The following is a 17,030-nucleotide window of genomic DNA, read 5'->3' as shown; positions in this document are numbered from 1 at the left end:
CAGGAAGGGAAACTTTATCTGTAGATTTTTTTTTTCCTACATGTAAGACCAACATCCTTCAGAGAAAAATGTCAGAATTTACAGTTGGTGAAATTCACTAGTGATTCACACAGGAACGGTAAGCTTATTCCCAATCCTCATTGATATATATTTTTCTTTCCCTTGCAAGGACTTAACAAGAAGGGACAAAGAAGTACAAAATGCAATTGAGAGCTTAAGGAGTCAACAACAAAAAATAAGAAGAGGAGAGGTATCTAATGGAAGCAAATTTTTCCCTTAAACTTTGATGCACCCAAGCAAACGCTTCACTGGAAAGTCTGAGTAACAGACATTTTTCCTAAAAAGCATACAGGTCTTTCATCTATTAAGCTGAAAGTAGTGAATTAATTTCATTAACAGTAACAGCAGAATTACACCAGGTAAGTTGGCACAGTTTCAGCTCTAATAGAATATAGACCTTATTGGTCTTGAGTTTCGTACCCCTTCAGAGGACTGACAAATTCACAACAATCTCTACCAGTTACTGAAGCTTTTGTTCAACAGTGCTGTATTCTGTTAACTTCATATGTTAGAAAATGAAGACTGGAAGTGAAAGATAGCATTAACTATAGTAATTGAGTGAACTTAAATTAAAAAAAAAAGAAAAAAGAAAAAAAAACATCCACCAACAAATACTAAAGGTGGTTCAAAAACCCCCTAGTTGCCAAAACAAACGTATCATCTGGTAAACAACCCATAAAGGATACTTCAGTATTCATACACATAAACATAGTACTGATATCTTCACTGATTGAATGGATTTTGCATATTGCATTGCTTTAGTATATTACTTATACATTGTTAAAAAGCATGTAATGTATTTCATATCAAGAAATTTCATATGTTTCTTTTTTTCCCCTCCATCTGTCACAGACTAAAATAGACAGCTGCCTCTAAGAGTGCCTGCACAGTCCTTCCTCTTGACATTGCACTGTAATGAAACAATGGCTATTTGGACACCAGAAAATACATCATGGGCAACTGGCTTTTGCTAGTGGACTAAACATTATAAATAAGGATTTTTAAAAAGCACTCAAAGCTTTTTTTTTTTCCCCTCAGCATCAGGACCTCTGACCCACTGTCTTCCTCAGACTGAGTTGCAGGTCTTATTTTCCTCTGAAATTTTAGTTTATACTTTTTCCTGTAATTTATTAAGATGTCCGAAAAAAACAAACCAGCCCACGCTTCAACACGTTATTACAAGAAAGCCAAATGCATGTACAGTCCTTGCTGTTACAAATCCACAAAACAAACTTGAATTTGTACACACTGTACCTCCTAATACAGAATCCGGTGTTAGAGACAACAACTTGATATACGAAGAACCTGGAATAGAAAGATCCACCTCCCTCTCTTCCTCATCTTCATTCACATCTGTATCCTCCAAAGAGTTAATTTCTGTTCGTGCCTAGAAAGTTAAAAACAGAAGCATCAGAACAAATCTCTAAATCCTCATTATCTTTCATGATTTCGAAATCAAAAATAGCAACTAAATATGAAAAGTTCCCTATTTCATTAATTTCAATCCATTTCATTGATTGGGGGTAAAATAATTAAAGCTTTCCTTCTACCTGAATGAATATATAATCCATGATATCTGCAGTAACAAAATTAGTCTTGACGCTTGCAGACTGAAATAGTATTACTAAAATTTAATTATTACTCTCATTCTTCTTCGAGCACAGAAATAAGCCATGCTTTGTACTTTATACTAAAAATGTTCTGTGCAATTATATTTTGATGCAGTTCTCAGAATTTGAAGAACTGCAAAATATTTCCAGTGTTTTCAATGGAAATATATTCCTTTTCTGATAATGGTGAAATAACAGCACAAGTAATACTGAACTATGTACCACCTCAGAAGAGAAATGGCATTACAATAAGTGGTAGGAGATTTCCCTTATTCTGTCTTGTGCTCTTCTCTGAAAACACATTTTTCATTTGCAAGGCTTGCGCTCAACTCTTTCAATTGATTTATATACAGCAAGTATGTTTTTTAAAATTTTAATTATCTGCATTTTCATAATATGCAGTTGTATTTCCCAAACTGAGCCCACTCTGTAATAATGCAGGAACTAAAATCTCAGAGGTATTTACTATATTATAAAATACCAATGGAGTACTAAGTATTGTCCGGTAAACTCTGTCACCTTACAGTGTTTTTCTAAAAGAGAAAATAACTCACAAAAATGATCTTATTTGTTCATTTTCTCCTACTGTTCCATTTTGTAAGGTTACTGATTCAACAGATCAGACTGAAGTTTTAGATTTTAACAGTCCTTTAAATATTGAACAAGATGTCTAATAAGTGATCTCAAGTACTTTCTGGCTATGGTTTTTAATCAACAACAACAACAACAAAAAACAAAATGCCATGCTGTGGAAGTATAGAACTAAGGCTGGTCAAGTTTTCAGCTCAGTTCAAAACAAGCACCTATTTTTAAATTGACTTGCCCATTTCAGGAAGAAGAGCAGCAAGCATGAGTATTACTGCAATGGATGGAAGAGCATTCATGAGAGCTCCTTGGTGTAAAGACTCAGTTGCATACATTCTCAGAAGAATCTAGTGCAAATCTGGTGTCTAATGAATAATGTGCTGATTTGACCACTCAAACAAGAAAAACTACTTTCTGACTGCTTAGCTTCTACTTGCAGGTTTTCCCTCTCATAAACCTTAGTTATGCTAATCATATGCAATATCATTGCACTAGCAGGAATTCACACTCTTTCTTTACTTTGAGACTCTCAGTTCTCTCATAGAAATGACGCATCACTCACAGGATAAAACTGGTATCAAAATAAAAGATGTCCCTCACTACTAAAAATACAACATTGCTACCTGTTCAGGAAGATGAAGAATTGTATGTTCGTCAGAGCCAAATGATGAGAGCGATTTGTAGGCTGAAACAGCTACAATAGCATCCTAGGAAATTAACAGGAAGAAAGAAAATCACAAGCACAGCAAACAGCACTGGTACACACCAAACATTTCATATACAAAAAGCCTATCGACTAACCACCGAATGCTGAAAAAGAATAACCGACTCTTTTCTTTAAACAGTAGTGCTTTCCTGAGATATTCTCCAAATTAGTTTGTACTTTATAAATAAAATGCAAACTAATAAAACCAATTATCTAGGCCTGACATCATTCTGATTACTATACTCTACTACTGCTGTAGGTGTAGTTTATGTAGAAATATAAGCTACGTTTAAACTAAAGTTCTTTGGTTGTACTAACTTTATGGCTATGGCAGCCCAACATTCCCAGACACAATACCTCAGCAAGGAAATAAGGCATACATACCCATGCAATTGGTCTGAATTGATCTCTACATTTTGTACTTACCTAAATAATATAAAATCTGATTTTAGACATTTTCCAAATTAAGCGAGTTATCACAATTTTGGCTTAGTCAAAGGAATTCTACTATGTCAATGCTGAAGCCTACCACAGGACTCAAACTACTTTGGTGGGACAATTCTTTGTGGGAGCTGCAAATCTCAGGACTAGCAGTTAGCTACCATTTTTCTTGTACATCACACTGCTTCAAAAACAGGTTTAAACATTCAACAAGAAGAAAATGCTTCCACAAAACATTATTGGCACTGATAACTTTTCTTGATGGAAAGGTATCAAATCTAATATCTAGTTGCTGACACCATTTATTAACACCATTACTAATACAGACACCCAGAATTAACATTTCCAGTTGTCACCTACCTTGTTTTGTGTGTTTTTCCACAGGAAGCTGAGAACTTGAGCTTTGAATTTCTATAAAAGTAGACAACACATACATTCAGTTTTTCTTTAAGTAAGAATGCAGTTGAAGTCAAGTTATTTTACATAGCCTGCTTTTTCAATGTGCGCTGCATTAAGAAAGACAAAGGGTACAGGCCTGAACTACAAATACATCCTGTGAGATGGAAATTTGTGATAAGTGTTTCACTCAAATTTCACACCTGTCTCTCAGGATTCATTAATGCAAACTAAAGCTGTGAAATGGTATGGGAATGTGTATTGTGAGGGGTTGCAGTTTAGTGATAGGCAAAAAAATGCATGTATTTGTAAAACTCATATACAATAATATAATGAAAGAAGAGATTCAGTGTAGTCTGAGGTACATACCTCATATTCATTTGTATTCACTGTTAATGAAGGAACCAGAGCAAACAGTTCATTCAATGCTTTTAAAATAAGGGGTCTTGTATCACAACTCAGCTTTGGTGACAGAGCATTCCATGTAGAATTAATACAAACAACCTGAAGGGAAAGTGGGAGGCAGTGTTAAATAACAGCAATTCCAACCTGCATGGCACGATGTTTGTTTCTAGCTTTCTTTCTTATTAAATATTATCTTTGTAAATATGAATTAATGCAACTTGTATTAAAACAAACAAACAAAAAACCCACCAGATCAAAAATCCTACAAGCATGTTAAAAATTTACTTGTACACAATAATTCTAGATGAACCCTTATAGATAAAGCAGCTCCTCTGTAGGAAAAATAGGGCACTGCAGCAATACAAATAAAGATGCAGATGCATAAGTTGTCTTTGGATATTATAATTACTTTACTTCACTTTTTAGCTTAAAAGCAAGCTGTATGTGGAGTTCCAACAGCATGAAAGCAGAGAAAGCTCCAAAACAAAATATCATTAATGTTTAAACACAATAAAATCGTGTTAAATTTGTAGAACAGAAAGGAAGAATATAAAACTGCAGGAATCCAGAAATCATTGCAGAGAACTCAAAGTAAAATAAACAATAATACAATACTAAGACCTAAGCTAAGCAGATCAGTTTTTAAGCAGTTGATAATTAAAGAAAAATGAGTCAGAAACAAGAAAATGAAATCATTCTATGAGAAAATGCAGATGTCAGTAATATCACACTTCCAAGTGTTACTTAAAATCGTGAAACATGTCTGAACATCATGGAACTACTTTTCATTCTATGAATTATGAATTTGGAGTCTTGTCATCTGCATTCCAAGTCCTGAGGAAACTCTATCCTTTCAAATCTCACTTTAAAGTTATGTTAGGAACCAGAAAGTTATTTTGCAACAAGTAGAAGCTGAAATATCCTTAGATATTTCCCTCAGTAAGCATAGCCTTCCCCATCCTTAGCTTTCCTCAGTACCAAATTTAAATGTTTCTTGAACACATCCAGGAATGGTGACTCCACCACTTGCCTGGGCAGCTCGTTCCAGCACCTGACCACTCTCAAAGACAAGTATTTCCTATCATCCAGCCTGAATCTCCCCTGGTGCAATTTGTGTCTATTCTCTCTAGTCCTACTGCTAATTGCATGGGAGAACAAGCTGATCCCCCCTCACCACAATCTAATACCGAGGGTATTCTGGAAACATGCTTCACTTTTCAGGCTTCTATTCAAAAAGGCATTTTGCTTTCAGTCTAGCTTTAAACATGTGAACAGTTCCACTAAATACTTTCTGTACTTCATGATATAATATATGATTGTTCTTACTTCACCAATAATTAAAGCCATGAGTCTATGAAATGGTTAGCAACCACTCACTAAGACATTTAAGACATTATACCTAGAAATTCAGTGCTATATACAATTAGTAGAAAAAAAATCATGAGAAAATTTTTGGATCATAGGAAAGGATGAGGAAGCAGGCACTGGAGATTTATTCTGTTGAAGATCTTGGAAAAAAGCAAAGGCTCTTTAACTTCTCTTAACCATAAAGAGGAATAGTAACAGAAGTGTGGTACAGATAAGCTGTTACAAAAGCATTCAGTTTCTTCAGACAGAAGGTCTAACTGAAGGAGTAAGATGCTGCTGCTGCGAAGCAATACCAGAGCAACTGCACTAGTAGCAGAACTGCACAAGCATAAAATGCATAGAGGGATCTTTTGAGAATTGTAAGCAGTAGCATCCAAGTGAAAAAAAATGGCACTACTCCAGCATCTGACCCAAAGATCCAGATCCTCAAAATCATCTCCAAAAAAACAAATGACCTCAAACCTCAGACAACAAAATCTGCTTTAGCTAGACTAGTCACGTACAGACACACAAACAAAACACACAACACAAAAAAACCCAAACCCTTTCAACTCAGGGAAGTGCACTGTTTACATTCATCACAACATTTAAGAAACAGTTCATATTACAAAATCAGCTCATACCACCAGTTTATCTCATTTACCTCTTTGACATTAAGATTCACATTCCTATCTGTAGATCCTTTGGTACCTTGGGACAACATGTTCTCTTAGATATTCACAGTGTTATTTCTTTGCTATAAGGGCTAAAGTAATGGACAAGTGATGGATTGCTGATACTGAAAATCTGTTCAAATTTTTTTGTGCTTCTGAACTTACTGTATTCAGCTTCCAGAGCTTAGCTTGAACCCTAAGACCTTGTACTAAAAGATCAGCTTTTTTCTCACAGGTATACCTTAGTGATTTCATAGGTTAGTTTCATCAGCTGCGGCAGCGGTACTTTACTGATCAGAGTAAAGGATGCCATCCAGAGAGATACCTTGACAGACTTGAGAGAACAGTATCTGTGAACTTCTTGAAGTTCAACATGACCAAGTGGGAGACCCTACACCTGGGTCAGGGCAAACCCAAACACAAAAAGCAATCCCCAGGACAAGGACTTAGGGTGCAAATGTATGAAAAGCTAAACATAAACCATCATTCTGTGCTTGCAATCCAGAAGGTCAACTGTATCTTGGGCTGCAACAAAAGATGCGTTTCTAGTAGGTCAAAGATTCTTCCCCTATGTTCTGCTCTTGTGAGGCCCCACCTAGAGTATCGCATTCAGATCTGGGTCCCCCAGCGTAACAAGTACATAGAACTGTTGGACAGCGTACAGAAAAGGATGAAGAGGATGATCAGAGAGGTGAAGCTCCTCTCCTGAGGTTGAAAACAGTTGGATTTGCTCATCTTGGAAATAGAATGCTCTGGGGAGATCACAACTTTCCAATACAGAGGCCTACAAGAAAGATGGAGAGGGACTCTCATTAAAGAAGGTAGACTAAAGGAGGGTAGATACAACCTATATATTTTGAAGAAAGTCTTAGCTATGAGAGTGGTGAGGCACTGGAACAGATTGCCCAGAAAAGCTGTGGATGTTCTCACCTTGCAGGCATTCAAGGCCAGGCTGGATGAGGCTTCGGGCAAACTGGTCTAGTGGGAAGCGTCCCTAACCATACTAGTGGTCTGAAAGTAGATGATTTTTAAGATCCCTTGCAGCCCAAATCATTTTATGATGATAGTATGTGCCTGCTCCATATCCATTTGAGCTGGTGTGAAATTTATCAGAGGTAGTTGTGATCTTCTGCCTTTTTTAAAAAAAAAAACAAAACATCTATACTCTTTATCATTTATCAAAATAATGTCATAATTTACCTCTGGACTAATGTACACTTGATATGAAAAAAAAATTCCATATATCAATGAGCCTGTTTATGGCAGCTAACAGAGGAAAATGTTTTTGTATCCCCTAATCTTCAGAATGTTCAGTATTAAGTGTTCAGAATGCTCCTGTGGGTTGAGTGGTCTGCTGCCTCCAGTGCTGTCTTCCACATTTATCCCACCTTCTATGAAGCAGAGAGACTGATACATCTTACTAAAATCCTACTTAGCTTTTCACCGTAACTTATTCCATTAACTCCAAACTTGCTTCACAATATGAACTATACCTATTTACTAGCACTCTGATTACAGTACATCAGTGAGACATAAGCCTTCCTGGATACAAAAATAGCCTCACCTTGCATATTTTTGTCTTCCAAGTTCAATGAGCAGTCAATACAATTCAGTGTTTAACATTTCTAGGCACTGAAAGATGGCTGTAAGATAGTCACTGGTACAGTTTCTAGCTGAAGAATTATTCAAAAGAGCACAAAGATAAGTGCCTGAGTTCTACAGGAAGCTAAACAGTATTATTTTTCCTTGTGAGATTCTTCCAGTTGCCCATGTCTTTTCTCTTTAAGGAGTGAAGTATTCTAGTGAAAACTTCAATAATTTCTCTGTAGCATTTGATCAAATATCAAACTGCTCCCTGTGGAGAATTTCACTTTTCAGATGTTATCACTGTATCTAAAATAATTCTGCAGGGTGGTTATCCATTGCTACAATTTATCTTTCAGCTTTCAGGCTCCGTGGCAACAAAAATAGAGCAAAACAGAAAAGTCAGGAAGCAAAAAAACAAACCAAATCAAAACTACACAAATTCATTACAACACAGGACATAGAACCAAAGTCTAAAAGAAAAAGAAAACAAAACAAAACAGTAGTGGCAGAGCTCATACTTGGCCTTGTACATACCAGAATTACAAATAAAAATTTTCTTTAAACTCTCAGGGCAAGTGTTATAAAGATTTATTCAAGATCTATGAAGTTAAAGCAAAATAGTAAGACATAGAAACACAAATCCACCTATGCAGTAAAATTAAATTAGGAGAATTTTATTAACATTCTTCATAAAAGAATCAAGAAAAACAGTTTTAGTGTTATTCTGTGCTGAGAATAACATCATGTTGTGTATGACAGGTAATTGCTGAATTAATTTCACTGTTTGCAAAAAAACTGGTTCTAGTAGTTGACTTGAAAATGAAGGTGACAATGTGATTTTTGCTCAGTGAAGGGGTGTAGCACACAGTTAAGACAGAAAAAAGAAGCAGCACTTTCAGAAGCAAGAATAGAAAAAAAAAAAAGAAATCAAGTATATCCTTCCATTGCAAAAATTCTGACTGAGTGTTCAAGCAGACCAAACACACTGAATGCAGACCAGTACAGTTTCTAATCAGTTTATTTCATTTATTTAATTTGCTTATTCATTTCTGTGAAAAACCCTTACATATTTAGAGTTTATCCTGGGACAAAGCAGAGAGATCTTGGCATCCACCTTCAGCATCTACTCTGCATAGGCAAGGACATGCACCTACCTTATTGGCTAAAAAGTTCAAATATAAATTAGGTTCTTATCTATTTATTAGGTCAGGGATATAAAGCTAGGGAGATGAGAAGGAGAAGCAAATTGGACTGGGTAAATATAAAATGACAGAAAACTGAGTCCAAGAAGAATACAATAGTTCTCTGATAACACCTCAGTACAAATCCATATTTTTAAGAATACAGTTAATTAAGCGAACACTGTTTAATTTCACAGAGAAACTTAATTTCACAGAATCGTAGACTCCAGAGATCATCGAGTCTAACCCCCTGCCAAAGCAGGTTCCCTACACCAGGTCGCACAGGTAGGCGTCCAGCCGGGTCTTGAATATCTCCAGAGAAGGAGACTTCACAACCTCCCTGGGCAGCCTGTTCCAGTGCTCCGTCACCCTCACCTTAAAAAAAGTTCTTGCGCACATTTGTGCGGAACTTCCTATGCTGCAGTTTCTGGCTGTTCCCCCTTGTCTTGTCTCCACACACTGCTGAAAAGAGTCTGGCCTCGCCACTCTACCCTCTGCACCTTAGATATTCATAGACCTGGATCAGGTCCCCTCTCAGTCGTCTTTTCTCAAGGCTAAACAGACCCAGTTCACTTAGCCTTTCTTCATAGGGGAGATGCTCCAGGCCTTTCACCATCTTTCAAGAGATCCCTGTCTTTTTTGTACTGGGGAGCCCAGAACTGGACACAGTACTCCAGATGAGCCTTACCAGGGCAGAGTAGAGGGGGAGGATCACCTCCTTGGACCTGCTGGACACGCTCTTTTTAATGCATCCCAGAAAGCCGTTGGCCTTTTTGGCCACGAGGGCACACTGCTGGCTCATGGCCAACCTGTCGTCCACCAGGACGCCCAGGTCCCTCTCTGCAGAGCTCCTCTGCAGCAGCTCATCCCCCAGCCTGGATCGGTGCATGCAATTATTCCTCCCTAGATGCAAGACTCGACACTTGCTTTTGTTAAACCTCATCTGGTTTCCTACTGCCCAGCTGTCTAGCCTGTCCAGGTCTCACTGAATGGCAGCACTTCAGGTGTGTCAGCCAATCCTCCCAACTTTGTATCATCAGCAAACATGCTGAGGGTAGCCACTATCTCTTCATCGAGATCATTGATGAAGATGTTGAACAGGACCAGACAGCACCGACCCCTGAAGAACACCTCAGTACTTTAGTTTAAACTACATCCAGCTTTGCAATTGTATCTATATGTCAAACTCAGTCAATATAATTTGTTCTCACATAAGATTTCAGTTCATTATATTCCTCTGCTATGCTTGTTTCTTTGTGATCAATAAAACAGAGAAATATGGATTGAATGAACAAACAGAAACCACTTCCACAAAAACGCTGGAAAGGGGTTTAAAATAGTATGCTTAGCATTTTCATTCTTGAATATTTCTTGGTTTGTGTACAGTGCTTGACACACAAAAGCAATTAGAAGCCAAGATAGATGTCTTCTTTATATTGAATACATTGGCTTCAGTTGAAATCATATTGGCATAAATAAATAAATAAATAAATAAATAAATAAAAATTGCCAAGGAACAAGAAACGTGTCCTGGCAAGAACTGTGTGCATTTTGCATTTCTGACATGCAAGTCATTGTGTGCTACTTATTAAAGACCTTTTGCTATACAGATAAAGAAAATTAACAACAAAAAAAAACTGGCTTAGCCTTCCTTATAAGTCATGCAAAAACAAAGCTAATATTCTCAATGTAGTTTGTGTAGTGTTATTTACTTTGCATAAAGCCTTTACATTTATACCAAATGATTACTGCATTCAAGAAGTTGTAAAACTATACATTCAACCAGAAAATTTATGTTACAGCAAGCTTTACTACAGTATACTTTTACAAAGAAAACTTTCTGAGATTCTTGGAATTCTGCTTTGACCAGTTACACAATGTGTACAGTTCTGTCATTAACTGTCAGCACTATATGTATGGAAATGTAGTTTGTTATACTTGGGCAGAAACTGACTAAGAATTAGCTGCTTGCTAAAATTCTGCATCTAAGCAGCTACATATGGAAAAACTCAAAGAGACAAAAGCCTTTTCCCATGTATTGAGACAGTGGCACAGTAAGAAAATAGCAAAATAAAACCCTCTATGATTATGTCCTTTCAGGTTTCTGCTCTGCAGACTGGAATATAAATAGTAAATATGGGATGGACTGCATTACTTACCCCAAATGATTACCCAGTTTTACCGAAAGACAACCCTATACAAGTTACAGTATCTCATTGCAGCACCTGTTTTCCCAAACAAACTGGCATGAAATAAAGGAAACAAAGCAGGGTAAAGGGGGTCAGTAAAAATTAAAAAAGGAAAGCATTCACTGTCCACAAAGTGTTCCTTTTACTTGAAGTATGCTGAGTTATCTCAGTCTTCCCACCTCACATCAGTGGTACAGTGCTTTTTAAATGATGTTTTTTTTTCTTTTAGTTGCATGTGACATTTGTCACAGCTCTAGCTCCTGCTTCTTTGCAGGCAACAAAGTCTATATATAATACAGTCTGGGAAAATGTCAGTATTACTGAGGCCTCCATTCCAAGAAGTCATATGAGCTCAAAATGAGTCAAACTTCATACCAAAAACAAACACAGTAGCTACCCTGAGCAAGATGGTTCTTAATACCTATTGTCTGAAACTTAACGATATGAAATAATAATGTCTATGGAACACTAGCCATTTCTAAATTGTTCTTGAACTACTGTCATAATTGCACATGTACAGTGTGGTAATGGCTGGATTCTTTTATTGGATCGGTTTCATCGTGGTAAACATTGTACTGAGTCAGGAAGCAGACAAACTTAAGATTGCTGCTTGGCAGTGAACAAGTAATCACATACTCCTGTAGGGTACTATTAGTACTGTGATTGTGATAGTTCACTAACTCAGACATAGGCAACATAGTCCACAGTTTGTCTAGGGGATGATTCTCAGACATCTGCATCACCACATCTGGATTGTCACTGAAAAAGAGGAGTCTTGGCTCCTAATTCAGGGATACTGTAAGATCTTGACAGGGATTGAGCTGGGAAGAAGTTTTCTAGTTCAAACTCCCGTTCAAGAAGAGTCACTATGAGATCAAATACAGTCGTTCAGGATATTATCCAATGCAACTTGAAAACCTCCAAGGATGGAAACAGTAACATGTTCCGATGCTCACCCATCCTCATTACTAGTAATGAATGTATTATTTTAAATATTACAATATTTCACTTGTAGTGAAATCTCTTGTAATATTTAAAATAATACATTTCATACCCTACACCAGATGAACTGTGTGAATAAAAGACAAAAGGACAGCCCAATAAGAAGATATGATAAATTATTTACATACTTTCCAGCTAATCAAAATTATGTTCCACACGGCTGCTCTTTTTCAAATTTGAAGGAAAAATGCATGAAAGAATGTTTCTGACAGAAACTATCATGCTGATTAAATTCCAAACCAACCACCTGATCTGCTGCAGTGAAAATTCATAGTAAAACAGTAAAACTTTTTGCAGGAAAAGTCAAGTAATGCGGGGAGAAAAGAATTCTATATAGCTGTATTTGTGGAAAAAAAAAAAAAATTCAACTGAGGGAAAAATAACATTATCCACAAGCAAAACATCCAAGACATTAATAAGGAAATTTGACCTTACCTCAGCCTCACAAAGTGCCTGAAGACCCTGTAAGACTATAGCAGCAGGTGAAGCTTGTTCAGGTTTTGTACATTCATTCAACACCTGGGAAATTGCAGCCAACATATCTGCTCCATGCTGGTATGGCCTAAAGGAAAAAACACAAAGATATAGGGTAGTAGGGCAGTATCCACACATATAAACAACTGTACTCTGTACAAAAAAATTTACTAAGAATCAATTCTACGAAAGTGATAACTAGAATAGACAAACTAGAATGCAAAGGAGAAAAATGGAATGAAGCAGTTGGGAATTTTAAAGGTGGAGTGATAGAGAAGTAGATCAGCAGCCATAGAGTTTGCAATGAAAAACGTCACTAAGTAGATAAGCTATGGAAGTCTTTTTGTAAGAATGTTGTGTATTCTAAAAGATTACATCGATGGAATTGAGTGCACTCTCAGCAAATCTGTAGAAGACACCAAGCTGAGCAGTGCAGTTGATAAATATGAGGTAAGGGAAGCTATCCAGAGGGACCTGGACAGGCTGGAGAAGTGGGCCCAAGTGAACCGAATAAGGTTCAACAAGGCCAAGTGCAGAGTGCTGCACTTGGGCCAGGGCAGTCCCAGGTATTTATAGAGACTTGGGGAAGAAATCCCTGAGAGCAGTCCTGCAGAGAAGGACTTGGGGGTCCTGGTGGACAAAAAGTTGTACAGGTGCGCTTGCAGCCCAGAAGGCCAACTGTGTTCTGGGCTGTATTAAAAAAGGGATGCCCAGCAGGGAGAGGGAGGTGGCTGTCCCCCTCTACTCAGCTCTTGTGCGGCCCCATCTGGAGTACTGCGTCCAGGCCTGGAGCCCCAGCACAAGAAAGACACAGAACTTTTGGAGCGGTCCAGAGGAGGGCCACTAAGATGATCAGGAGAGCTGGAGCACCTCTCCTATGAAGAAAGGTTGAGGGAACTGGGATTGTTTGGCTTGGAAAAGAGAAGGCTCTGGGGAGACCTCACTGTGACCTTCCAGTACTTGAAGGGAGAGTGTAAACAGGAAGGGGAATAGCTTTTTATGAGGGTGGATAGTGATAGGACAAGGGGGAATGGTTTTAAAGTGAGACAGGGGAGGTTTAGGTCAGATATTAGGAGGAAGTTTTTCACACAGAGGGTGGTGACGCACTGGAACAGGTTGCCCAGGGAGGTTGTGAATGCCCCATCTCTGGAGGCGTTCAAGGCCAGGCTGGATGTGGCTCTGGGCAGCCTGGTCTGGTGGCTGGCAACTCTGCACATAGCAGGGGGTTGAAACTAGATGATCATTGTGGTCCTTTTCAACCCAAGCCATTCTACGGTTCTATAATTAATTACTGTCTTACATAGCCAGTTATAGATCTGAATAAAGATCCATAATTTGTGTGTGATGAAAAAAATACTTTTAGAAAAGTATTTAATCTTTCTTTGAACAGATCAAAAGAATTAGATATTTCTTCCAGTGGTGCATTACTCTTTTTTAAAATTTGGAGTTGGTATGCTTTAGGTTTCTGTACTGCATCAGTTGCAGGACCCTTGTTTTGTTTATACTGAAGATAGGTCTTTTCCACTAACTTTAAAATTGCTTATACATCCTTTTAAATCCACAATATGTAAGTAGTTGAGATTAACAATGCCTGAGTCGGTATCTTGCACAACTAGAAAAATACTAGCTGTAGTATTAGCCAAACAGACTAGCTAGAAATAATTATGCAGTTTATCTGAAAAAGTTTTCCCATACAAAGACATAAGATTGATAACAAACTCTTCTACTTACCTCTGTTTACAAATATCCCTTATACAGGCAGCTTTAGCAATCACTTTTTCCCACTGAGCATCCTTGTCAACTGACAAAGAGGGTAAATCAGATGTTGCCAAGAACTTTTGTAATTCTGGGTAAATTCGATCCTAGAAGTAATTTAGCATAAAAATTATCTTGGTGACAAGATTTTTGATTGCTACCAGTTTTATTTGACTTCTAAGTTCTACTTTTATTGCATACCATACTTCGCTTTTCTTCATCAGAATTCAATACTGCAATGAGATCAGAGTAACTTTTGCAGATGGTATCTTTATTGCTGCTTCATAAACAAAGAAGCAAGTTACTGCCTTTTTATTAACGTCTTGTTCTTAACATGTTTTGTGAAACAGAAACTCATCTCTCAAAAATTGTAATTTTCCTCTTGCTGAAATGAAAAGTAGCTTTCCTGAAATATGTACAACTGAAATTTTTCACTAAAGCATAATCAATAAAGGCACCACTTTCACCATTTAATTTATATTGCTGAAAATGAGCTATTAGTGGAAACAATGCTCCAAAACAAATTTCTTTTCCTGGTTAGAAGAAATGAAGTTTACAAATTGCAGTTGTACTCAGAGACACCACAAGAATTTTCTAACCTGTCTTTCCCACAAAGATGTCATCAGACGCAAAGTAATAGCTCTAAGCTTCGGTGTGCTCCCCAGCATGTGTATGGATCGTAAAATTTGAGCTACACAAACCTGAAAGAGATTTTGTTAACCAAAAGTTAGTTGTTTTTTTTTTTTTTTTAATGTCCAAGAAGGTGCACAAATCTACAAATTGTTACTTGCAGCAACTATCACAGTTATGTAACTGTCCAACAGCAATGTCAGAAAGAAGCTGGAAACCAATGAATCAAAGAACATCTTTTTAGGCTATCTAAAAACAATAATGATATGCTACAGACAACAAAGCATAACATACATTTCACCTTACTCAAGTGCCATATGCCATTCAAAATATTACAAAGTAATGCCTATGCTTGCAAGTCAGTTATTATTTTAAGCAAGCTGTGGATTTCTCAGTCTAAATCACCTTTTTTTTTTTTTTTTTTTTTTAAATAAATGACCACTTATTGATACAGTTTTCATTTTACTAAAAGAACTTTCATTCTGACCTTGTGTACACCAAGTGAAGGCAAAGTATACAATATATCCCTGTAAAGTGCAGGCTCCAAAGGTCTTCCCAATATAAATATCAGAACAGGGATAAGACTTGGGACCTACAATAAAACAAAAGAAGAAAGTAACTTCAGAATTAGGTTGCTAACCTGGTAATTGTCTTACGTACAAGAGAATGATTTTGTAAGACTATATTAAGAACTCCCACCTTTCTGCATTATTTTGCTTTCTGGTAATAATAAAAACAAAGAAAAATTTCAAAGTTTAATTTTTTATTTCTTGTAACTTATTTATTCTATGTAATCATTTTAGAAGCACACTGTTATGTATGTTCAGCTGTAACTAATGCAATAATCTAGAATGCTAATGCAAGAAAAACAGTTAAAAATGAATGCCATTATGATCTGGATCCAAATATGTACAATGATCTTCATCCTCAGATCCAGAAGGCTTTGAAGGTTGCCTAGAGAAGTTGTGAAGATTCCATGCATTTGAATACTCAAATGACATACTTACACAGCCCTGGGCAAGCTATACTACATGGCTCTGCTTGAGGAGGATGGTTGGACCAGATAACCTCCAGAGGTCCCTTCTGACCTCAAGCATTCTGTGATTCTGTAATGCACAAAGGCTTCTTATAGCTGTGAACTGGATGACTCAGGTAAAACCACATCCTCCAGAAAACTAATCTGCACTTCTAAGAACATAATTTAAACCTTCCACCACAGAAAATCCATTTTTAATATTCTAACTTACAACATGTGAAGCCATCTGTTAAGAAAGGCTTAGAAGTCCTGAGGATTTCTACTTGATTGAAAACACTTAAGCAACAACTCAGTGAATGAGCTTGACACCATCCTCATTCAGAAAATACTGGCATGCTATTCTACCTAGTGACCAGAACCAATACTACTATCATTTGGGAAACTGCACTCTGTCAATAAGTTACTTGGAATTTTACCACTTTAAAAAACTCTACGCATATCTCTTCCTATCATAGACAGAGCCTTTGCGATCCAGTATGTTTCACTACAAGTTTTTAAATAATATGTAGAATTGGTATTTTCATTTAAATAGGCAAAAAAACAAAACAAACAAACAAAAAAAACAACCTATGACAAATTAAAAGGAAGTCAATCATTACACAGAACAGCAAAAACCAGCTTCAGGTATGTTCCTGCTATAGCTGTCTGAGAAAAAAATCTTTTGCTCTGAGAACGGTGCTATAAAATACTGATTTGTTTGTGTGCTTTGTAATTACCCCTTTTTTTCTTGTTTTTTTTAATTATTCTGTTTTATGTTACTGAGCTGTCCTCTGGAATGAAAAAGTACAAGGCTACAACAGAAGCATTTTACATCTGTACTTTTACAGAAAGAATCCATCCCTATGAAAGAAAGTAGTAATTGTTATAAGAAAGAATCATGAAATGGAGAAAGGGAGGAAGGAAAGGAAGAAGGGAAGGAAAGAAAGAGAGAAGGAAGGAGGGCGGGAAAAAC

The 17,030-nt window shown here is 37.0% G+C and overlaps 1 protein-coding gene across 2 annotated transcripts in view; it reads right to left on the bottom strand.

Moving 5' to 3' along the window:
* FOCAD (focadhesin) overlaps nt 1–17,030 on the bottom strand; it is a 94,635-nt gene that overhangs the window by 46,891 nt on the left and 30,714 nt on the right. For both annotated transcript variants that reach the window (XM_085212923.1, XM_085212924.1), the window contains exons 13-20: nt 15,530–15,634; nt 15,012–15,113; nt 14,389–14,519; nt 12,619–12,745; nt 4,168–4,302; nt 3,763–3,813; nt 2,879–2,962; nt 1,315–1,447 (exon numbers count right to left, since the gene is read on the bottom strand). In XM_085212923.1, coding sequence (XP_085069049.1) covers nt 1,315–1,447; nt 2,879–2,962; nt 3,763–3,813; nt 4,168–4,302; nt 12,619–12,745; nt 14,389–14,519; nt 15,012–15,113; nt 15,530–15,634 — 868 coding nt within the window. The remainder of the gene's footprint in view (nt 1–1,314; nt 1,448–2,878; nt 2,963–3,762; nt 3,814–4,167; nt 4,303–12,618; nt 12,746–14,388; nt 14,520–15,011; nt 15,114–15,529; nt 15,635–17,030) is intronic.

Source organism: Meleagris gallopavo, chromosome Z (assembly GCF_905368555.1).
Source record: "Meleagris gallopavo chromosome Z, MGAL_WU_HG_1.1, whole genome shotgun sequence".
NCBI lineage: Eukaryota > Metazoa > Chordata > Aves > Galliformes > Phasianidae > Meleagris > Meleagris gallopavo.
This window is presented reverse-complemented; position numbering and strand designations above follow the sequence as displayed.